Source organism: Hippopotamus amphibius, chromosome 6 (genome assembly GCF_030028045.1).
Source record: "Hippopotamus amphibius kiboko isolate mHipAmp2 chromosome 6, mHipAmp2.hap2, whole genome shotgun sequence".
Taxonomy (NCBI): domain Eukaryota; kingdom Metazoa; phylum Chordata; class Mammalia; order Artiodactyla; family Hippopotamidae; genus Hippopotamus; species Hippopotamus amphibius.
The window spans coordinates 131409556-131435701 of record NC_080191.1 but is presented as its reverse complement, the minus strand read 5'-3'; the positions used below and the strand labels follow the sequence as shown (position 1 = coordinate 131435701).

Genomic DNA, 26146 nt, shown 5'->3' with positions numbered 1-26146 from the left:
AACAAATCCTTTTTTTCCCTTAAATACAGCCTACATAAATACGCATTCCTTAATTAACACACACACACACACACACACACACACACACCCCTCTCTATCTTCATTTTTAAGTTCTCAGGTGTTTTTTGCTCTGTGGACTCGGGGGATCCCCATATTTCTAACTTCACTATGAATTCTCTTCCTTCCTCAGCCATCACCCATATCTTGACATGCTGACCATGGGATGGGCCAAGCTTATTTTTAACTCTGCATCTCATTGCTTTCTTCATTTTATGTTATCTCATTGCAGATTGGATTTCCCTGATCAGTAATATCACTCATTCATATGTCAGTCTACAGTCAGGACCCATGGGAGTAGTAACATAAAGAAGCAAGAATAAGGTAGGAAAATGAAAGGCACTGTTTAAGATTCAATTTCTCTGACACTGTTTTCTACAAATCCTTTCTCCTGTTCCACACCCCCCCCACCCCAAAATAAAAATACCATTACACATACCCTGAGAAACTCTAATTATCACATTACTGAAACAAAAGTAGTCTTTAAGTATTCCTCCCACACTCACTCTCTGGGTGACTTCCCTGCTCCTACAAGACTCCCTCTCAGAGATGGGAATTTACCAAAGATAGTATGTAAAAACTACCATTGTTTATGTTTACATAACAATTATTATTTTCGGCAGTCCTCACAACAGTCATTTGAAATCATCAAGGCAGATGCTACTACCTTATTTTAAAGGTAAGGAAACCAGCTTTGAGATGTGAAATGTCTGGCCAAGGATCACAGAATTAATGAGTAGCAATGGTCTTGATGACAATCAGGGCTTCTGAAAACTGACCAGCCTCCTTCCTTGTATCACTTTCAAGGACAGAAGATAATATCGCTAATCACATCTACCATTCCTGAGGGCCTCTATGAGCAAAGTACTGTACTAGGCTCTCTCCGAGCACATTCTCTCAGCAGGTTGCAGAGACAGACAAGGCATACTCTGCAATTCAGGACTGCATGATCCTTTCTTGGAAAATGTGGAAAGTGAAGCAAGTCTAAAAGCCACAGCAATAGTAAATGGTAAATTTGGGGATAGAACCAGGCCTTCTCTTCCTTGGCTGTCTCCCTGCCATAGGACTCACTACTTTAGGGTTATATAAGCACGGTAATGTTACAGGGAAAATGCATTAAAATATACTGGGGAAAATGTAAGAACACAGACATGCACACATGTACACACACACACGCATACAATACATACATACGTACATACCCCTCCTGTGAAGTGGAGAACAAAAATAACTGTATCTTTATAATTTTTAAAAACTGAGAAGAAAATCACTTCTATAACAAAGTTCATGTTCTGAAGGGTACAGTAACATTATTTTATTCCATGTAATTAATTTCCATTTTCTAGGTAGCATACACTTCAAGACACATGCCCTGTTGATGGTTCCACTTCTACTCGAGGAAGCATTATGAAGAGCTGAACTTCTGACCATTACAAATTACTGAGAAAAGCAGAGAGGCATCTGTATAACATCTAAACCCAGGCCACCTTTTAAGGGTGTCCTTTGTCAGCAAACCTGGGTTACTAGTAGTTTCCTTAGCTGCCATAGCTTCTATGGATGTTCCAGGATTCCACTGTTTCTTTTAAGGAGCAGATAATGGAAACGTTATCTTATAAAGGGGTAAGAGGCTTACCTCACAACAGCTGAATGCTGTGGATGACACATAAAAACTGAGAAGGACATTAATTCTAACCAGTCTCAGAAAAGGACAGGGTAATAAATTCTTTGGAATTTATAATATGAAAAGCGTGCTGGGATATCTGTTTATTTTAGTTTGAGACTATAAAAACTGCATCTGAGTATAACAAAACATAAGTCAGGGAGACGGCAGTCTCTCTTAGCACCCATTTTAATGAATCAGAACATGGTTTCATAAAACCACGAAAACGGATGCTTGTCTCATGAGCATCCCCAACCCAGGCTGTTCTGCTGTACCAGATTACCAGCTGCACCACTCAACCGAACGCAAAAAAAGTCTTTCCACTTCACACCATTCTAAAATTCTTGCTGCTTCCCATGAGACACAAAGTGTCGTGAAATTGAAGTCAGAAGCAGTCTTGTGTATGTGTGTGTATGTATATATATAAAAGAAAAAAGAAAAAAAACAAAGCAGGCTCTTTTCATGCTTTGGTAGCTGCATGGCCATAATGGTCCCTCTTGCTACGGCTGTTCATCAGTTCACTCGGGCACAGGTACTATGTCAAAGGAACAAGCTCTGTGGTGACGCCCCCGTACGTGGGGATGACTCAAGCCAACACATGGCAAAGATATGATAGCTGGTGTTGCTTCTCCACTCTGTACTTTTGATTAAATCTATCAGAATACTGAAATCATCTGGAAGCACACTAAATAATTCCTGGAAATTAAGTCACAGTGAGTGAATAATTTTCATATTAAATTGGCTTTGAAATACACGTTCTTTAATAGAATAATAGGTGAATACTTATATTCAGTATATTAGTCTAAATTTTGGACTATAATGACATAGTTAGCCTAGCAGTGTCCCATCCTATGCTCATTAATTAATCATTGTACTTTTCTAACTGAATACTCATTTGACAATGAAAGAAAATTAAATCTGTAAGAAAAGTTTAATTCTACAGTCTTACAAAACTTGTTTTTAAACTTCAACTCATCTTAAATAAGTTGCACTTAAATATTTTATTCTAAAACTAAAATGTGAATTTAGTCTCAGTTTCCAGGATTACCAAATGCATAGTAATAAGCCAAAGTATAAAATATTTTGCTTCCTTTTATTCAGTCAATGTCAAATTATATTCACTCTCTAATTCTTATTTTAGTCAAAAATTTAAATATTTATGTCCTAATCACATAATCCTAGGGGTTTAAATTTATTAAGCAAAATTAAACTGGACATAGGCTCTGCTCCCAGGCACCTGCATATGCAAACTCATTTAATCCACACACCAACACTATAAGACAGGGAATGCTATTGCCAAGTTCCTTGATATAGTCTGAGATCAAGCTGGTACTTGAGCCAAGGAAAGTCTCTATGATCCTATTTTGCCTCTCAGACACATGGGCAGAGATGGGGTGTCATTCTCTCTTTTTTTTTTTTACTACTTTCATTTAGTTATTTGCTTATTCCTTCACTCTGTCAAAACATGTACTGAGCACCCAAATAAGCGCCAGGCTCTGGAAAAATAATGACAATATAGAATTTATGCCTCTCAGTATGTCCCAAGTCTGGCAAGGAGAGCACACTTTTAATGAAATAACATCTGCTGAGAAAACTACTAAAATGACAGGTTAAAAAATTTCTGGGAATTCCCTGGAAGTCCAGTGGTTAGGACTCTGTGCTTCCACTGCAGGGGGCATGGGTTTGATCCCTGGCTAGGGAGCTAAAATCTCACAATTCACTTGGCGTGGCCCAAAAGAGAAAATGAAAAAAAAAAAAAGAAAAAAGAAAAAAGAAAGAAAAATCTATAGAAGCAAAGACTTAGAACCATTTAAACACACTGAATCTCAATGTTTTCATCTGAAAAAATGGGCATAAATGAGTATTTCTTTCTGAAAAGAAATAATTCTAAAACAATGATTAAGTACATGTCAACTGGATAATAACTTAAGCAGCATGTACATACTCTGCTTTACTCTACAAACGAAGGACTTTGGGGCATTTACTTTTCATATGGTAAAAAAAAGACAAAAAATTACAGCGAAGCAATTGAGAATATAAAACTCCAATTTCAGAGATTTGCTTTGTAACTTTAAAGAATGAAGGGACCCTGAGTAGAGAATTAAGCTATGGAAATCTCTTTTAGTCTTTTCATTAATCTGTATGATCCTCAAACTTAAGTATATATTTTAATAGCAAAGCACTGCCTTTCCTGTAATGCAACCGTAAGAAACTGACAATTTTAATCCATTTTTCATTAAAGCCTCATATAGGACAAACTGGCAAGAGAGACCATGAACAAAAGCAATTTGCATTCCTCTTCAGCTGCCTGATTCTCAAGTGTGATTTTATCAACAATTTTGTCTCTTGTCCCATCTCTCCTTGGATGAGTCTATATCTAGGTAGCAATCAAATTACCTCCTCCATTCAACTTGAGGAACTAAAATTTTAATTTTAAAAGGTCCCTAGTGTTCACCTAAGGCAGGAAAAATTTATATTTGTGCTGACTTCTCACTTTCTCCAATACTTCACCCATCAATGAGTGCCAACCGGGCACTCTCAACACTGAGAGGACAATGATGGGTGAGCTGTGGCGATTTCATGAACCCCTGAGTGTGCCTGCCTGATTTTTAGGGTTAAGTGCTGATGTGCACTGTTTCATAACTTCTATCAGATTCTCAAAATGGACCACAAGCCAAAAAGATGAGGGATATATTGAGACAGACTCTTCTTCAGGAATTAATACACATGACATATAACAAGGACTCAATAAACAGCTGTAAGTGTTTTACACTTGAATTCACCCAAAGGCATCTACCTCTTACCCATCTATCTGTTCCATCATGCCTGACCCCAACACTAGGAACATAAAAGACAGAGCAAAACACAGAGCAGCTCTGTTTTCTCTAAGTACCCCGAAAAGGCTGCCTTTTCTAGCCTCTCTTGCAAGTTGTACCATGTAACTAGGTCTAGCCCTGGGACCCTGAGCATAAACAGCTGTTTAACTTCTGAGAAGAGATAATCAGGAGCCAATGTTCTGCTCCCAATCTCTCTCTGTCATAGCTTCAGCTACTTCAGAAGGAACACATTGGAGGAAAATGGAGCAAAATTAGATTCATGAGTTGCTGGATGAAGGGCTGCTCCATTGACTTCACAAGACCAAGAAATAACTCTTTGTTGAAATAAGCCACTGAAGTTGGGGTGGTTTTTGTTGTTGTTGTTGAGAATCACAGCCTATCTTCACATCCTCAAATTAAAGATAAAAAGTCTAACAGACACAGTTTAAATCTCTCTATGCATTAATTTTAAAGGGGGCAGGGTTTTCTGCAAATACTATTCCTATATTTTTGTAAACTATCCGCTACAAACTAGACTCAAACTAGTTTATTTTATAACATACTGCATAATCCAAAAAGCTTATATCCATGCACCCCTTCCCACACAACAAATAACGATAAAACATAGCTTAAGGTCCAAAACAAAACAGCTATTCATGCATTCATTCAGGCAACACGAAATGAGCATTTACACAGTGGTGCTGGCCACTGTAGATACAGAGCTCAGGGCCACAGTCCCTGCTACATCCCAGAGGACACAAATCAGTAAACATTACAAGAGGAACTAGGATAGGGTGCTATGGGGACATCGCCCACAGCCTGGGGAACAGAAAGACCAAGGGAGGCTCCCCAGAGGAACTGTCACTGCGATTGAGTCTAGAAGGACAAGTAGTCATTAATTAAGAAAACAAGGGTGGGAAAGTTTTTACGAGAAAACAGAATGATGAGAAGGCACAAATGTGAGACAGTTGGATGTGTGTTTAAAAAAAAAAGGAAGAAAAAGGAATTATTTTTATTCCTTATTATTCAAGAGTAGAACACTAACTCCAGGGATGCTGGAGAGGAACGTCTAGACGGAAGAGCAGTTTGATGTGGCCCCAGAGTGGTGGGCCAGGGCAAACCAGTGCTTCAATTTAAAATTCTAATGTAATTAAAGGACCTTCTCATGCTTTCCTGGACCATGCAACTGCACAATGGTCATGATCAATCAGTGTTTTAAATGATTTGGGGTAATGATAATAAAAACATGAAAAAAATGAGAATATGGAAGCTGTCACTGGCCACATTTTACTCACTTAGATATATTGTCTCACTCTTCAATTTTTCCTTCTCTAATTATTTTGAAGAGAAATAAAACCAAATATTTTCAAGAGGAATAAAATCAAGTGGCTTACATTATAAACTTTATAGCTTTACATAATTTTGAAACTTAAATGGATATAATATTTCACTTTCAGTGTAAAACTGAGTCTAAAATCATGAAAATAGTAGCCAGTTCATTTTTCTGTGTCTATAAAGCTCTACTTTAAAAAAAATGGATCACTGATAATTTATATAAAAAGTAAAGAACATGGATTGGTAGCAACCATAAAAGAAAGAGTAACATACTTAGTATAAATAGAAACATATTTTCTATATGTTACCTAAATGGGAGGCAAAGACAACGTTTCGTTTTTAACTTTTGCTTACAATTATTTTTGCTAAGAAAGAATCAGAAAACATAATTCAACTACTCCAATCAAGGGATTTGTGTCTAGAGTGTGGATCAGACCAAAGTTAAAGACATAACCTAACCTTTGGTTGATACAAACAGTGGTATAAATCACAGCACTCTGCAACCATTTACTTTGCATATTTTTGTCTTTTCACAATATTTTTTGAGTCAAATGGTCCCACTTTCTATAATGAAAATTTTTATCTGGCATTGAAGGTATCCATTTCTGAGCTCTAAGTTGTGTCTTGCTATGTTGTAACTTTCTTAACCAGGAGAGGAGAAAAAAAGTATCATATTAATAACCCATCCCATTCATTTGAAACTGCAGATTTGTTTTAGAAACAGCTTTTGAGGTTCACATAGGGAGCTAATTAGCCTTCCACCTTGTATTATGAAGGACAGGCCAGGCTGAAAAACTTTTCCCCTGACAGTACTGGCTTTTGGGATTACTGAAATACATTAGGGACCATGTGAAAAGGGAGCTTAGTGAGCAATGTATACATCGTTATTAAACAATATACACATGTCCATGCCCCACAAAATTTACAGTCAAGGTGGGATTATAAGGCAAGCAGAGTTAAACTAAAGGATTTAAAAAGCATTACGTAATCGTGAGTATGAACAAGGTAGTGAGCCACCCAGACAACAAGGTGGAACTGAAGGTACAGAGAGGTGTAGTTAGGAATAGTCTCCCTGGCTGAGCACCTTCTCCTGGAATCTGACTTTCTGAACTCGGAAGTGCTTAGTTCATCTTCCTTTCTAAGGTCAACCTCCCTACCTAATTTTTTGACCCTTTCTCAACTTCTCTGATGTATAGTACCCTCCATTACCTTTATTTTAATGAGTACTCATTCTTTTCCTCTCCACTGATTCCTGTATCTTCCTTTAGTGGGAAAAACATGCTTCCATTGGAACTTCTACTCTTCTACAACCATCTTCTCCTCTGAACTCTCCAGCTAACACCCTCTTCTGTTCCTCTTCGTTTTATTACTGAATTTCTTGATAGGATTGTCTAAACTTGTTGAGTTCTCATACATATCTTTCAAGTTACTAGTGACTCATCTTCTTGGAATCTGGTTTGCAATGAGGATTCTACCTCCTCCCTCCCAACTCCATTCAAACCACCTTCTCAAAGGTTACTGGTGCCTTTTTAATGGCCAGAATCAGTGTCCTTTTCTCATTTCTTGTCCTCTCTCTAGCATCTGGCACATTAACTACTTCCTTCTTTTCTCTTTTGCCTTTCTTGATAATGCACCATTCTCCTTGTCCCACAATTTACTAATCTGCTTGTTCTCTGTCACCTTCTTTGATTTTTCTCCCTTCTGACTGCTGATCATAGAGAGATGCATTAAGATCCTCTTTCTACCCTCTCTTCTTACCATACATTCTCTCTCTGAATACAACACAGCACTCTCCTGTAACACAACACTATCAGTTCTATGTGAATGATTTTCAGGTGCTTTTTTCTGTAAATTCAACCATCCCCAACCAAATCAGTTATCTGCTCTCTGCTTATTCTCCCTCAAAAGAAAGAGAACACACCAATTTTAACACCTATATTTCTTAACTTGGTTAATGGCAATGCCTCATCCCTAATCATCCAAACTATAAATGTCAAGGTCATTTTCAGCTAACTTTCCTAGATACATATTGAGAAATAAGTGATAAATGGTAGCATAATACAAAACATTTACTGTGCCCCCTTTTAAGTATAATATTTTTTCAAAGTATCACATCAATTTTCCTGAAATATCTTTGAGTGGGCTATGTGATTTTTATTGTTCAAGATGGACTACTAAGAAAAATAGGAACTAAATAATTTCTTATTATTAGGATGACTAAGAGATTAGTCAGAAATGATATTCAGCTTTTCTAGTTCAGTGATTTCCTCTAGGCTTTGTAGAAATAGTAAAAACGTTCTCCACCAAAGCTCAGATAAAATCAAAAGCTAGTGTTTTGATAAGCTGTTCATTCAGAAGTCCAAGTTTCCATTCTTTTTTTTCTTTCATTTTTCAACATGCCATGAATATAATGTTATGTTCAACTATTCATTTAAAAAATAGTAAGAAATAAGTTTCCAGCTGTTTTATTCACTGAATAAAGCCACTGATGTTTGCATTTTTCTTACATGTTGTTTACATACTTTTTCATATGAGGAAAACAAGACACTGTAGGTAACACAAGTCAAATACTAGCTCTATAAATTGGTACTAAGATAAATAAATGCAACAGCTAGAAATAATTACATAGTAACCCCTGAAGAACTGTTATTCCAGTATTTCCAAATGTCTACAGAGTGTGTTTACATAAGCACTCTATTTAGCACAAGGGATACATTCCTGGGGAATGAGCCCCAGGAGAGGCATGGTAGTCAGTACTTAGGCTGATGTGAGCTTGCTTCTCTAGCAGCAAAGGATCTTCCGTTCTCTTCAAATTCCCACCTCATTTTATTTCTACAACAACTCTTTCTGTTCCCATGTTGTAGGAAGTTTTATTATGGTCTCCATAATCTCCCAAGACTTGCAAAAAGCCTTAACTTCATGATATTTAACCTGTTTCCCCTACCTTTTTCTCCAACAGTTAAAAAACCTGCCATGATTGTATCAAGCCCATTGCTTTTTTTTTTTTTTTTTTTTTCATCCTTTATACTTTTGGGTGTTACTGCTGCTGGCTAAAGGTTTAAAAATAGATAATGCATGGTGTTCCTTTAACACAATTAGTGTCAAAACCATATAAAATAGGAATAGAAAACACACTGAATTCTTCTAAACCAATGTAGTTTTCTTAATCCACTTCTATTTATCTTATTTAGGATGTAATTACATGGACGAATGTTTATTTTTTAGAACAGTATGAACTGCTCTTTTGCTTATTTGTGTTTTCTCCTCTTCTGATTCCCAAAAGCCCTATAAATGCAGGTAGGGTAATTCAACCTGCATAAACGATATCTCATAACCTAAAAAATTCTCTTCATACTGTAACAACTGGCTGTCACCACAAGAGAAAATGAAGAATTTCACCCAGTTTTTTAAGTGAATTACTTATAGTACTTTGAAATAAGTATTGTTTTCTAAAAATAATAACCAGGAAGAAGAATGTGTTACCACTAAGTTTATTCTTTCATTTATCCACTCACTCACTCTTTGATTTTTCATTAGCACACTCATTTATTCAATAAATACACATTGGCTTATCCAGCTGTTTGAGGAAATAATATATTTTGTTGATATAGCAAATTTTATATTCTCTAAGTTTTTTAATAATTCATTTTCTCCTTAAGGGCAGATGCTTGTTTTCTATACCGTAACTTTCTTACCATTATATTCACATTCTCTATTGTAAAATTATTTGGGGCAACAGAAACAAGTCTCAAAACTATAGAAGAAATTTTAAAGATGACCTTGACTTTTTCAATGTATAACTTAGCTTTAAGAAAGCGAAGAGTTTGGACTCTTTTTCTCCCAGCCCACAATTCTTCAAAATAGATTAAAATTTATACTACCAATTATATTATAAAAACAATAATTATATTTTCAATTTTAGTGTTCACAAGAGCAATATACAGGCGTATCATTACTGGTCAGAACTCAGGAAAAGATTTACTACTTACAGTATACTTTTGAACGTGCATTTATATTGCTTTTCAGATAAATGAATTATTTCCCAAACACGATGAAGTCGCGTTTACAAAAGGTGCTGTGCTACGCAGTATCGCCATCAGATTTCATGCAGTCCAGTGAGACAACACGGTGGGCATGCTTTCAAGGACACATGATACACGAGGTAAAATGGCACGGCGATTAAATGGGGACCTGTCACAAGAAACTAAATAACCACGTCAGAGTCCGGTGCTTCATCCCAGTCTTACGTGATTTGTAAGTCTTCTTTGCTGTAAAGCTCCCAACTTCCATTACAAATGCCAAAAACAAAACAAACTTATGGTTACCGAAGGGGAAGGGGGAGATGATAAATTGGGAGTATGGGATTAGCAGATGCACACAACCATATTTAGATAAACGACAAGGATTTACTGCATGGCACGGGGAACTATACTCAATATCTTACAGTAAACTATAATGGAAGAGAATTTTTAAAAGAACACAGATATATACATGTATATGTATAACTGAATCACTTTGCTATAACCTGAAACTAACACAATATTGTGAATCAATTATACTTCAATAAAAAGAAAAAAAGAAAAAAAAAAGCCAATAACTTACAAACACGAAGTAGAAACTGACTTGATTTCTATAAGAACTGGTATATTTGAGTTACAGGTAGAAAATGATCTATTGGAAGACTTAAACATTAAATCTAACTTTAAAAAAACCTTGGAATGGAAATTCATAACGAAAATAATTAAAGGATAATTTAAACTCAATCTGAGGTTCTGTTATTAAAAAGTGTCAATTGAATTAGTATTTTTTAAATAATTAACTTTATTTTTCAATATGTTACTTTTGAACACCTGTAAACATATTTTAAAATAATTTTGGTTGTAAATGGACCTAAAATTAAACTTTCCTGAGTTGAGATGTTCTTTTTAAAGAGGTCTATTTCCCTGTAGCAACCTTAATATATAGCACAGTTAGGTATGCTTTGTTGTATGAAAGTTCATCACATGTTTGTGAATATGTCAACACAGTTCCAAAACCGTAAATACATAAAAGAAAGTACAAGCTTGATCCCTCAAACCTGGACTTTGAAAATACAATATAGGTTCCATATTTTCTAAAATTAAAATGATTTTGTTTAGAGATATGGTGTTGGGCCCAGGACAGAGCGTTACCACAACCTTTGTGATAGTTGGGTCATGAGAACTTTCTAACCTAGGGTCAGGAATCATGAAAAGAGCTTCTTAAGCCTTTGTTATTTTAATGTTTTTAATTGGAGGTGCTCTGTGCTTTCCTCTTGGGCAACCTTCACTTTCTGTTGTAGATGACAATGGTGGCTTTGATTAGCCTAGGCAAAGTTGGAAAACAAAACTGCAGGACTATTTTTTCCTAACTTCAGAACAGTAACACAAAGTCTAATAGAAAAACTGAGGTGGGAACTATCCCAGGAAAATGTGGTTATCCTGCGGTACAGCATCATCCTGAGGGTCATCAGGTTTATCCCATAAAATAATCTCTTGCATTAATCCCTGTAAAATAAACACTTCTCAGGAAAATGATGGGACAATAAGGAGAAAATCAAGAACGGAAGGGAAACAAAAGTTTTTTAAAAGGAATAAATCTAACCTATTTATGTGAAAGGCATACATTTTTTAAAAAATTAGGAAACAATGGCTTAAATAGATATTGGTTAAAATGTCTGACTATAAGACACTGAAATGCAGAACTGACGTGTATACGTTTGAGGATTATTCTCTAAATCTTCCAAAAGGGCACTATGGTCAAGCCCCACCTCCCAATGACATAACTTCAGATTATTTTTGTTTTAAGTGTCGCTCTCTCCCATCAATCATCCATAAGCTTTTCTAAGTTTTGGACCCCATACTACCACATGCATTTGGCCTCTGGCAGTTGACCTCTTGGCTAGGAAACACTCTCACTGACTTTCAGTTTTACCTTTTTCTCAGACTGTCAGTTCCCATCAGCCCTACCTCATAAAACAGAAAGCTAGATAACCACTTCTGTTAGAAACAAGTCACAAAACAAAAAGTATAGCAAAATAATAACAGCTTATTGAATATCTAGTGTATACCAGGCATTGCTCTAAATGGTTTGTTTATTAATTTATTTAATCCTCAAAACAACCCTATAGTTCCATTATTATCTCCATTATAAAGATGAGGTATTTGAACTCAGAGAGGTCCAACAACTTATCCAAGGAAATGCACACAGTAAGTGGTGGAGCTGGAGTTTGAGCCCATGTTATCTGGCTCCAGAACCAATGCTCCCAACCACCTATCTATACCAGCATATTTGCAATTCTACTTAGAAATGGGGTGAGAGTTTCTGCAAATTATGTCTAATAAATTACACATATACACATATATACGTATATAGTGGTTTAACTATACAGCTGTCCATCTAAATAAAAAGTGTTTTTTAAATATCTGTTTGGCTTGTTCCATGCAGCAAATTTCTTTCTTTTTTTTTTTTTTAATTACAAAAGTCTTTAAAAAGATTCATACCTCAAAGGCCAATTGCCAGACAGGAAATCCAGAAGGACAATTGGTGACGATTACCAAGTATCACTCACTTTATTTACATTTTCTTAGTGTTGACACTTTTATTTCCGATGACAAAAATCTGCTCGGGAAGAGATACCACTAATTTTATTTGCACCATTCACTGCCTCTTATGTTATTAAAAGGGTAAAACAGGACAGATTAAACTGCCAGGAACACATCCGGGGCAAACGTTAGGAGGAGAAAACTGATACTCAGGGATCTAAGTTATTTCATGTGCAAAGGATTTTATGATGAGTTTAACTTTTGATAGTTTCATTAATATCTCAAACTTACTATCTAATTAAAACTCACATGATGAATTAACAAAATAAACTAAAAGCAGGCATCAGGAAATAAGAAACAGAAGGAAAAAAAAAAAGCACTGCCAGGGTGTTTCCTCATACAAATAAGTATGCTAGACCCACATATAATTCGGGGATGCATAGCCATAAAAGCAAATGATTGAAGAGAATTATGGAGATAACATCTTGCAATTTCTGTTCTGGTGTAATCTTTTATGGTGTAAGGAAAAGTGTGTGTGTGTGCGTGTGCGTGCATATGTGTGCGTGTGTGCGTGTACTGCCATCTCTATGTATATAGAGAGAAACTGGGAAAAAGGGTGAGTTTACAGGCACATTTGAAAAAAAGGCAGGGAAGGACTCTACTTTCCACAAAACAACGTACTTGTGGTTAGCAATGATTTTTCCATTTTCAGACTCAATGTTTTGTTTACCTTCACATCAACGTGTGTTTTTCAAAGCAAAATTGTTTAAATGTGTAATAACTTCGCCCTTGATTTAAAAGTTTGTTCTTGAGATACCCTGGAAAGTTCTGCACTATCTTAATATTATAGAAGCACAACTGCAACATATGGTCTTTTTCAAATTAAAGAGACACAAATGTTCATGGAAACATTTGGTCTGATTTTAACTCTCAGCTGAAGTTTTCTAAACAGCCATCCTTCAGATGCCAGCACACAATATCCTGGGTGTGAATGGAAGAAACTAATGTGTCTGGCCTATATATACCACGCTGAATAATGGGCATACCTGTTTGGTTCACCTAAAAACACCTTTATGGCAACTAAGTATCAACATAAACTGTTAGGTTTAACGCTAAGCAGAGTTAAATTTGTTTTGAATATGTTTTACGTTTTTAATGCAAACTTTGATTGAAAGATGTTTTCATCTTATTATTTTGGAGAATACACGTCAAAAGAAGAGTAACATTTATAAGAAAATACCCTCAAGTCTTACCAACCATCCCCCACAAATATTTCAGCTTTTATAATTACACTCTGACTTCCTACATCATCCTCATAAGCTCTTCATTTTACTCACATTTGAAATTACAATTTTACAATATTATATTAAATATTTAAAACCATATTTTGATAACTTCTTTATATAAGGGTATATACATTAATGACATATTTACAGATATATTTTTCCTCAAGTCTCTGGCACCAAAATTGGGTTTTTAATGCCAGAAATATCATTTTTAACTGTATGAAAAATGAATGTAAACAGATTCCAATAGCTTTTAATTCTTTAAATATGTTCTATGCTTGAAAAGTTTTATAAACAGTTTGGAATACTTTATTCCTACATCCATGAATCAGGCCACACTGACAGTCTGAATTCTGCTAGGTCCCTAAACCTGTCATTACAAAGATTGCATACATTCAGCTCCCTGACCCACCCCTAGGATCTGCTTTGACCTCCCTCTGTCCCTGAGGGAGCCCCAGGGCCGCCCAGGCATCCTGCACGGCACTCTTGCTTTCCAGTCCCTTTGGCAGCCATGATATCCTTAAACGAGTTCTTCTGTCCTAATTCCAGAGCGTCTTTAATTATCAGACATGCATGGAGTGTCCACCATTTTGCAGACCCTGTGCAAGGCACTGCAAATAAATACAATAAACATTCCCGACTTCAGGGAGTTGAGAATCAAGTAAAGGAGCTAGACGCATAAGCAATAAGAATTCAAAAAGTCCCTCGTCTGACTAGTGTTCAAGGCTAACCTCTGATACTCAACTCAGTCAAAGTTAACTCTCTCTCTCCAGGACTCAACCCCACCTGCTGGTTTGGTCTCCGTTTCAAAAGAGAAAATACAAGAAAGATAATCCTACCGCCTACCAGCTGTGTAACCAGGACTATTCCCACAATCTGGTGACCATGACGCCTGTCCCTGACATTGGACAACTGAGAGAAGTTCACCCACCTGCCTGATAGGAAAACCACCCCACATCTGGGTCAGTTCTGATCTCTGATGGCTTTTCCCCACCTTTCTTTACTACCCTGCTACTGAGGAAAGATACCTTTTACAGGGAAATCATACTGATTCTTGGAGAATGGAAGATCATTTAATCACAAAGATCCTACCCACCTCTGATTTTCACAAGCCATGCGTCTCGTTCTGTGAGCATACTATATTTTAAAAGAAATACGTACACCTCGATCAATTATTAATAAAAATCATTTATTGGAGGAGCTCTTTAATCATGTACTGCCCATAATAGCCCAACATAGTGGTACTATTGTTAGCTTCATATGTAGATAAAGAACTGCAGAGAGGTTATGTACTTGCCTAGTATCAAACGGCATGCAGCGATGGAGCTAGAATTCCAACTTTGGGAAGCCTTACTTCTAGAGTTTCCCCTGAACAGCTAAACTATGCTACTTTCCCCAGCAGCATACGTGACATCATAATTTATTCATCACAAAAGGTATGGTTAGGGACAAGAGGTAGTATCAGAGTTTAGAGAAAGCATGAGTTGTTGCTCTGTGGTTCCTGCTGTTATTGCTGTTGCTTTGTGGAAAGTGTATATGTGTGTGTATGTTCTTGTTTTGTTTAGTTTCCCAGTCAGACAGACTTAGGTCTGAATTCCAGTTGCATGACCTTGAGAAAATTACGTAACACATAACAGCATCAGCAATTTATTGGCTATTTTCTATATGCTAGCCACTGTGCTAAGTGCTTGGCGTACCCTGTCTCATTAAATTAAATTAAATTAAATTAAATCTTCCAGAAAGACAAGGAGATAATATTACTCGTATTTCAGGAGATAATATTACTATGACAGAGAGGATAGTAAGTAACCTTTTCAAGGTCAAATAGCCAGTGATGAACGGTGGTCCAGACGGAGCTGGGAAGAGGTTTAGGAGGGAGCCCCTTCCTTGATGGCACTAGGTCATGGGAACAGGCAGGAATGAACTCAGGAACTAGCACTCACTGCCAGAATTGAAAAATAATAGAACCTCTGAGTATGGACACTGGAGCCATACAACCTGGGTTTGAAGCCTTGGGTCCAGTTATGATACCTTGGGCAGGTTATTCGACTTCTCTCAGCCTCAGTTCCTTCATTTGAAAAGGTAAAATAATAACACTACATAGCTCCAGGTGTTTTTGTGAAGAATAAATGAGATAATTATTGTAATGGCACTGGAGGTAGTAAATAATCAATAAATTACAATTAACAAAAGAGATACCTTAATCTTGAATAATTCTGATGCACTAAGCTTTATTTCCACACAATAAAATGAATAATGAACAGTGTAAAACTCCCCTAAAGTATCAAAAATCTTAGTATCTGGGATCATCACTAGATCTGTTCTTTCTTTTAGTTGCTCCAACCAAGTGCAGCTCTGTTCTTTTCTTTCTTTTCTACGTGGGTCTGTCTAATGAAGCTGGGAGCTTTTATTTATTTGTTATAACAAAGGAAATATATCATAAAAGGCTTACATTTGACATTTCTCAATGCTGATTATAAATGTTCTGCTCATAGCCCATCAGTCTGAACAACTCTCATACTCTTCAGGAAGGGACACGGAATAGATGGGAAATAGGCACCGGGGGAATCAAGAGGTATGAGACTTATGAGCTGAGTGATGGCAGAAATACGCAGGGATCGTTATGACTGGGATTAAACAGACCTAAGGCTTCTGAGACTTTCAGTGAATAAGTATTTCGCATTTTTTTCTAAAGTAAGTGTTATAAATTCCTGGTCCAAAAATATTTCAGTACTTAAGTATTTTTCAAATTGAACACTCTAAAAAGAGAATTCAGAGTTTATATTCATAGTTTTGTACACATTTTTCTGCTAGCTCCATCTTGGAGAGTGAGCATCTTGGGCGTCAAGCAAAGAAACTGGATTACAATTATACCCCCCAAGAATCACATTAAAGGAGCCTAAGCATGGTCCTATTACGTGATGATAGCTACGTGGTACAGTCAGCGAGAATTTGGATTTTGAAGTAATAATTCCAAGTCAGGCAACCAGAATGCATTTAACTAATAAATATATCAAATAATTTCACACAAATGGAATTACTATAGTACAAAGAATGTGCATTCTTTCCACTTTTATGATACCACAAACAGATATCTTTAAAGACACAAGTTGAGGAATTTTTAAATTTTGAAAACAAAAAGCCAATTAAAATTTTTGCTTAGGAACAGAAAATGTACTGCCTATACTTGCACATAGGTCTAATCTTTTTGACTTTAAGAATTAAATTTTCAGAAAACTGCCAAATTTACTGGATCATAAACTGAAATAAATGGCATGCCAGAAGTTCTATACTCTCATCAAACAAAAATACTTTAATGATCCTTCCAATGTACTTCTCAAAATCCTAATATAATGAAAGCCACACTAAACAAGACAGAAATAAAAAAGAAATCCTAAAGGCCTCAATCACACTACATTGCAGAAGTGAACCCATATTTATCAGCCATGCTCAGAAATTCTTAATACTAAAGAAAATCTCTTCAATTCCTAGAACCCAGCTCTGCGGACACTGGCAAGTTGGCCCCTCAAATGTATTGCAACTTTAAGAAATAAAATCACATAGAGGCAAATGTACTGGGTTAGAATTCAGTGACTTGGATTCTGCTCTTGGCTCTGGGCTTAAGAAACTGTGAATTATTGGTCCCGTTTCCGTATTTCTAAAAATGTCATTCTATTATTTACTCAATTTATTTACTTATTACTATTATTTACTCTATTCAGCTAGCTGCTAAGGTCTTTATGGCGCCACTATTTTATATCATGTACCTTTTCTGTATGCCTTAAAAAAGTCATTACTAAACTCTAAATACTGTGCCCTGCTTACATGAAGTTACTTTCTCCATAAAACATTAAATATAATGAATATCGCTAATTGATTATGTTCCACTAAAATATTTTTAAAGTAATTTTAAAATTGTAATTTTATAAATGGCCATAAGTTCAATCTACTATTCTCTCTTAACACAATTAAATCATTTTTAAATTTTATATATATATAAATTTTGTGTGTGTGTGTGTATATACACACATACATATATATTCTGTTTCATTTCTTGTCCTAGCAGAATATAAGAATTCTAGGTAAATAAAACAGGAAAAAAGTACTCTACAAGCCAACCTGAGAATAACGCAAACTTCTAACTTGAGACTATACCATACATTTTTTAAAACTGTAAACTTGTTAGAAGTGTTAAGAATCAAAGCATTAGATTTTCCCTTTTCTGCTTTTACATATGAAATCAATTACTCAACTTAATGTACTAGAAAGAAGGCAAAACATTCCATTTACTTGTGCTTCGAGGTCTAGAGGGACTAAAACTTGGATATTTTCAAGTGTAAATAAAATACTTCATTGAATATCTTTTAGTTTTAAAAATAAGTATGCTAAAATAAGCACTATCAATGATAAATCTTGGTTTTCATTTTGTACAGCTATTAGTCAACATTCTTCTTTTTCATTTTTAAAACCTGTTACATTTTCGGTTATTGAGATGAAAGTGTTTCAATGTGACAGTAAGCTAATAATAGCCTTGATTCCAACTACAGAGAATCAATTAAGAGATTAAGTCCTTATTGAAAAAGAAAACAAAAGGAGAAAAAAGACATAATTTGATAGTAAGGCCGCCAAAGATCTCACATTAGAAGAAGTGTCTTAATAACACGTCCCAGAATAATGTCTATGAATGGAGGCAGAGTAAAGAATAAAGGTTATAAATAACAGTTGCCACAAAAGCTATAATGCTGAAGAGATGATCTGAGTTGTTCACGACAAGATGCTACCATGCTCCCTCCCACCCACCCCTCGCATACACACACCAATACCCAACGTGTATCCTTCATCCGGTTTTTACATGCAAAGGGAATAAAATTTCCCCCCCCAAGAAATAGGAGCAGGGAAACAATCCCCTTAAAAAAAAAGAAAAAACCTGAAATTAAATCCTAAAAGAAAAGAGACTGCTATATATTTAGAATGCCAAGCAGTAATTTTTGACAAAGGACAATAATGTATCCTAGCACTATCATGATCTGAGCTACCTTTCCCATTCTTTCTGAATTAACTATGGACTTAGGAATTTGAGTTTGAAGAATTTGAGGATATAATCATTTCATGCTTCTGGTTTTAAACATGAATGGAGAGGTAAATAAAATACAGGCATTTGGAAAAATAAATAATTTCTAGTTTATTTTTAACTGTTTCAATTCTCAACAAGATTCTTCTGACAAGATACATAAAGCCAAAAGGTGCTTCAAGAATTCCACCTCAAAGAATGCAAAAAATACTTTAAAAAATCTACTCAGTGCCAACTTTAATCTAAATAAAATCAAACAGAATTGTGACTAGCACACCAAATTCCTAAAAGAAGTGTTTTATTTTAGCTCTATCATCAGATACAGAGTTGCCCAAGGATACTCCAGCTATGGAGTCTACATTAAATTAATGGCTGTAGGTTTTTTAGCTTCTAGAACAGCTTCCTAGAGAAATCAGAATCTTACCTTTACATATCTTCTGGAGAGGTTTCTTGGTGCTTTGATAACTCCTGAGGTCTATGTCAAACGGCCATTCTCTTGCTCCCAGGGTCTTAGGGGCTTGGAGAAATCCCAACACCTGCTGCTACCACTGAGTGTCGAGGCTAGGAAAGCTTCAGGGTTTCGACAGCAGGATCACTGAGCCACAGCCAAAGCTTGGGAAGCCTTAACAACTGAAAGCAAGTGTAGAGGGCAACGTGGTACCCAGCACAGGGCGCTCAATCGTAGCAGCAGGGGAAGGAATATTCCCGCCCTCACAAGGGTTTAGAGGCAGCCATCAGGGAACCCGAGGGTCTGTCAATGGACAGGGCCACGGAAGTGGAGACATGACCACACAGCACAAGACCCTAAGGGAACAAGGGAATGGGAACAACTAGCACAGAGCTCAGGTAGCGCTTGAAAAGAATCACCAAAATTCCCCGACAGAACACAGGAAGCAATGGCGAAATGCAACAAAATACATGGAAACAGGCCATTCTAGCGTCCCACAGACAGCCAAGAACACAGTTGAGGGGGGATATGCAGCTCTAGTTCTAGGAAGAAAAGTAAGGGAGATATATTATAGTATGACTACCAGATTTGAGGTTAAAAATCTAATAAGTGGCATAAAATTCCTAAATCCCATCATTATAACACTTATATTACAATAAGGGAATTTACAAGTATAAAAAGTCACAGGGTGCTGATCCACAAGGCAACAACAGAGATTAAAAGGCAAAGTCATCCACAATGGGAAGAGAAAATGAAAAGACAGAAAGTTAAACTCAGTTGATTTTTAAATGGAGAAATAATTAAAACTGCTTTTTAAATACAACACTTTTTTTTTATTATTATTATTTTTGGGGGTACACCAGGTTCAATCATCTGTTTTAAATACAACACATGTTTTAACAAATACATCACTTTCTATTATGCTCAAATGAAGGAGATTGAAGGACTTCAATGAGATAAGAGAGGAAGAATATGAAGAAAAAGAAGTGGACAAAGATTGCTCAGAGATGAGTAGAGGGAGAGATGGAAAAAAGAAAAGAGGAACAAAAAAGAGGAAGAAAGAAAAATGAGATTAATTTATTAGGTTTTAATGCATTGTCAGATAACTACTCACTAAGAATCTCCTAAATCTGGGCTTTACAATGTTCTGTTTTCCATGGAGATGCTTACAGCTTGTTAACTACTATTCGCAGCTCTTCAACTGCTCACAAATCCTCAGGAACTTATCTTGAGGAGCCAACTGAATATTAAATATTGAACAGCTACAAGAGACAGGCCCTAAGACAATTTTGCTTTAATGAGCTAGATAAAATCAAGCCAGAGACTAAATATAAACTCTGACAAAACTTTAATAATCCCTAATATGAATCAAAATTAAAATGATCAGGCTCATTTAGGAACTGTCACTTTTTCAAGACTAGAAGCAAATTAACAATGCATAGTATTTTATGTTGTTTTAGAGTTAAATGAAGAGAAAGTTTACTGCCCAATGGCCATCCTGTGTGTGTAATACTTGACTTCAGGTATTTACTTACATATATAAGTCCATGTTAACTAGAATTGTAATAATAATCTATCTTACTTGGTGTCAAATAACTCATATAACATGTGTTGGGAAAGGCTGACATCCATCCCTCACCTCATATACATGTGGTTATGTTATGCTGCATATATTATGTTAATAACATGTACAGTAAAAGCAGCTCTTGCTTAGGCAAACTTACTTATGTCCAGGAAGTCACTAAGGGTCAGATATTCTTATAAAATGAAATAATCCTTATACTACAAAATAGTAAGTACTGCCTAGACAGCTAGTATTTTAAATTTGAGAGAACTGAGATTTTATAAGAGGATGAGGAATCTGAATTTCGCTTTAAAAATACTTTTATTGTATAAACAGTGCCTAAGTGTAGATGTTGGTTTGAACTAAAACTTGACTTTTAAAAACCCAATCACATCAATATGACAGGTTTGACAGGTTTGCATAAAGGAAGATGAAGTGAGTCCCTATGGTAGAAACCAAATGGAAGCTGAGCTTTTTTTTTAATGTGGTAAGTCTGACTTTAAATAAAATATTAAAAAAATAATTACAGTTTCTTTTCTGACCTCTGTTCTCAACCCTACTCATGAAAATCAGTTTCAACAATCTAAACAAGAAAAACTAAAACATACAAACAAAAAAAAGTGGAAGAGAAGATAAGGAACTGAATTAATGTTGCCAGTTGAAATAGTAGAGTCCATTCAATTATAAAGCTTTTCAGATAGAATGGTATGTCAGGATTGTCAATGAAAACAGAAAAATTGGTACTGGTTTTTTTGAAATAAACATTATATTGCTACTAAAGTATCTTCCTAAAGTAATAAGATTAGATAATCTAAACCAGTGTTTCCCTGTTGCTAAGCATCACAAAGGCAGAAATTTTTGACAAAGGTACTTACAACTGTATCCCTGCACTTGCTTAACCTGGCAACACAGCAGGTGCTCAGTACATACTTACTGGCTGAACAGCGGTGCCCCATGTGAAAAGGCACTTCTCAAAAAGCATGGGGGCGGGGGGGGGGGTGAGATGTCATGGTCAAATGGAGTTCCTAAAAATTAAAAATGTTAAACAGGTGTCTTCCTACATGGCTTGTGAGAGCCTTTACTATGCTCCTATACATTCCTAAACTTAATTGTCAACCTTTTTTATGGAATACCTATTAATCACAGATTAACTATTCTAGAAAAATTTGGTCTACACCTCTATGGAAAACTTGATATTTCTGTATCTTCCAGTCTTTTAATGAAAGACACAGGTGGACTATTAATTGGCACATATTCATCTCTGCTACAAATTATAAGGTGGAAGAGATACATACGTATTTCAAATCTCATAGTAGGCTTATCAAAAATGGCCTCTGCTTTGGGGAAAGGAAATTTTAGAGCAGAAAATTTTAGAGTGAGAAAAATTGAGATGGCTCATCCAAATTCATTTTACCAATGAAGACACTTGCTCAAGGAAACTATTATACCTTGTATTGGTAGATAAATACATTAGCAATGAAGTTTCTTTCTTGCTAATGTCAAAGATTCATCCTGTGCAACTATCTGACTAATGTAAACAATACCTTACTAATTTGCTTACATAATTATCTTGAATGGAAAAGAATATTTCTGGCAGGAATAATGTGCATTAAATAATCTCTTAATTTAAAATTCCACACACTTTTGTGCTGAGAAAAGGAGCGGCTCATTTATAATTGAAAGGGAAAATAATTGCTTTCATATACTGGAAAGGCATTTTTTTTTTTAAATCACTGTGGGTCAAGTGAAAAATTAAAATGAAGATTAAATAAACGCCTGAGAAATGACATGGGAAACTATACTCCGCACACTGATAGCTAACAGACGTCAGGATTAGTACCTTCAACTAGTAAAACTGGGAATAAACATGAACTTTATGTGTGGAACATATACGGGATCATGGATCAGGTCATCAGTGTTAAAACTATGATTCCTCTCAAAAACAATGTTCCGATATTCAGATTATCAGATGCCATTTCCCCATGGACGCCACCTCCGTCCTCGAGAGAGCGGGTCTGCCCAAAAGGTATCTGAGTAAACTGGCTCCCCAGTTGCCTTATTCACTCACCAGCATCCATTAGCCACCTCCATGCTTTATCTTCAATAGATAAGATACGGCCTCTTCTTGCCATGGTGCCATGAAAAGGATCCAGAAGGTTCCCTTAAACAACATTTCCTGAGTGACTGCTGCAGCACCAAGAGTGAAGGATATGCCAGGTCAGCCACTTTTCCTTCCCAGCGATATTAGCAGCAGCGGCAGCAGCAAAAGCTGGAGCAGACCATTCAGACCCAACTCCTTGCAGGATGCTAGCCAAAGCATTCTTGTTTACTCTGCACCTAGACAGAGTGCGCCCGCATGTTTGCACCTTCCCCACGGAGTGTCAAAACAGGTGTTTTCCTGTGATCGGGCGGCAAATCTGCTTCCCAACCAAGGTGACAAACATCCTGTTACTACGAGATTCTTAGTTTCTAATTCTATGGGAAACACATTCTTAAAGATTTACTTTGTCACAAGGAAGCCTTGATGAATTCTTTTTAAATTTTCATTCACCTTTCCCACTCTTAAGAAGCAGGTAGGCTGCCCTAAAATTTCCTGTTAATGAAAAAAAGGATGTTACCATATGAAATAAATGCCATCATGTTAATTTCATTTTTTTTTCATAATATTCTCTCTGCCTTCCTGGCATAGAATCACGTTTTACAAATGCTAATATTTTCATAATCTTTACAACACTCCCAACATATGGGGAAATATCAGGTCTCATGAATTTTATTTTACAGAAGCAATGTCTTCTCTGCCTCTATCTTTCACCCCCATTTTGAAGTTATCGATGAGTTGCTTTTCTTTCCAGTGGTGTTCAACTGAATGAGTGGCTAGAATATGGCTGGACAACGAGAAGGTAACATCACTAACAAAGCATTTACTTTACTTTACTGTTTTATGCAGAGCTCAAATCCTATAGATTGAAAAAAAGCACCTAGAGTTTTTTTTAATCTAAAAAGTCCAACAAAGGATAAGTGAAAACCAGATTATTTTCCTAATAATTAGAAAATAATTATAAACTTCAAGGCATGTGTTCTCTGCACAGCAGAGAATAACAATTCTCATTAGTAAAACTGAAACCCTACATACACAGATTCTGAGGATAACATGTTTCTCGTGTATTAATCCTTCACGTGTTCACTTCAACATCAAAGTAAAAATCAGGACGGTAGTTAACATATATCACATACTCAAGAAGTGCCAGGCACTCAGTACTTTACATGTGTTATCCCTTTCGATCTTCACAGCAACTACAGATCGGGTATTATTACTGCCCCATTTTGCAAATGTGAAAACTGAGGCTCAGTCAAGTCATATCACATGCTTAAGGTCACAGGGCTCGAAAGTGATTTGAATGCAGGTTGTACAGTTCCAGACCTGGAGTTCTTAAACATTTTGTTAAAACTGCAGCATCAGTTCTGGTTTTCATTTATTTCTGTACTGCAAGGTTACCTAAACAGCTAATATATACATGGTACTTATTTTGTGCCCTGAAGTTCCATAAGTCCTTTACATGTATTAATTTCTTCAAGATTCAGAACAACCCAGTGAGGTACATATGCTCCTATTTAGTGGGGTGAGAATGGTAAGAAAGTCACCAAAGGTCACTGGACTACTAAGCAGCAAATGTAAACTTTAGATCCAGGGAATGCAGCCCCTAAAGTTGTGGTTTTGTGCCTACGCCTAGGCTCTACCACCTCCTGAAAGAAGACCGTATGTTCAACTCTTAAAGGAAAGGGATAAGACATGTCAGGTCCGGCCAGAACGCTAGTGGAAGGAGGATCTGCTATCCTTGCCGCGTTCCAAAAACATATGTACAAACTACATGAACTTATACAATACACAATTCTATCACTTTTCTTAATGGTGCTTACTAACAAGGAATTAGCAAATCTTTTATGTGATTCTCAGATTTTAAAAAGTCAAGGACAAATTCAGTTTTCACATTTTATTCCAGCGTATCTTATCTTCAGAGGCACTAACAGGGCAGTAACATTATCATCCTCACAGTGTCAGTCATTCTGTTTTGGGGGATTACCATTGCTGACAGTCATATTTATACTTTATTCCCATCGTTGGCAAATAAATGTAATTATATGCAGGGTCAAGACAATAATTGTGAGCTTAGAGGAAGCTTCAGAAATCCAAGTTTCATCCCCTGAGTATGATACCGGCTGCAATCAACCTTGGACCAAGATACTTCCTTGAATATTCAGCAGCTGATACGACCTTCTTTGAATTAGCTCTTAAGGACACAAAGCCATCTGGGGAATGTCAGACAGCTCAAATCAAGCACCTACGGCCCCAAGTGTAAGTCCGAGAAACCAGTGAAGAGCACTGAGACCAAGATATTTTTCAATCTGGCAGCAAGCCTAACTCTCTGGATGAATTTTGGCTAGCTTTAGCTTTTTTGGCTTTAACCTGATATAAATTACCATAAGAATCCATGGAAAGTTCAGAAAGAAAATACAGTTATGGTAAACGTGTCTACCCTCTGTCAGAATTTAGCCACCAGCTATAAGAAATGCAGCCATTTGGTGGCATTTAGCCAAGAGAAATTTACATACCCATGTGGCATAGCTTGAGGTGATGCATTAGAATCTATTCACTCTCAATTATTTTTACAATCAAAAGTTTCCACAGAAGGAAGATGACAATTCTTTACCCTATTTCTAGACAACTACCTTCTCTGCAGAATTCCTTGGGAAGTGGTATTACAAATTGTATCCACATAAGCTTGATTTACTCTTTGGCTGACAGCAAGATTTAAATTTATCTCAGTGTCCAATGTTAACACTGAATTAACACTTAAGTTATTCAAATATTTTTCAAAAACACATTCTGGGACCTTTTGGGTGAGAAAAAAAAAAAGTAATTCCATAGGCTTTTACATAAGGCAGAGCATAACAAATGATTTTATGACCTTGGCACTACTAACTGATAGACTAAGAAGATCATGACTCATTTATGCAGTCATACAAATTTTCTATGAATATATATGTATATATTCATTCTCTTTGACTTATGTATTGAAGTTACAGTTCTTACTTCTTGCTGCTAATGACACTGCAATTTAAAACACAGAAATGATTCTGATCATTTTAACATGCTTCAATTTTAGAAAGATATCAGTCAATAGAAGTTATGTTTGTAGATGAATAAATTAACAGCTTCTTATTCATCAACTCCTACTGGGTCTACTCTCTTTTATTTAATTCCTTGAACTTGGCTTTATCTGCAAAGAAATACATTAATAAGCGTCAACTCTTGCCCGCACACAGATCAAAATAGGAGAAGTTGCA

The 26146-nt window shown here is 36.1% G+C and overlaps 1 protein-coding gene across 19 annotated transcripts in view; it reads right to left on the bottom strand.

Moving 5' to 3' along the window:
- Nucleotides 1-26146, bottom strand: part of MBNL1 (muscleblind like splicing regulator 1) — a 174548-nt gene that overhangs the window by 86444 nt on the left and 61958 nt on the right. For 2 of the 19 annotated variants that reach the window (XM_057738636.1, XM_057738637.1), the window contains exon 2: nucleotides 22869-22987. The exons of 16 other annotated variants lie outside the window; for them this stretch is intronic. In XM_057738636.1, coding sequence (XP_057594619.1) covers nucleotides 22869-22874 — 6 coding nt within the window. In that variant the 5' untranslated portion in view covers nucleotides 22875-22987. Of the gene's footprint in view, nucleotides 1-19212; nucleotides 19593-22868; nucleotides 22988-26146 lie in introns of all 19 variants that reach the window. One more of the 19 variants, XM_057738642.1, reaches the window with a different exon arrangement.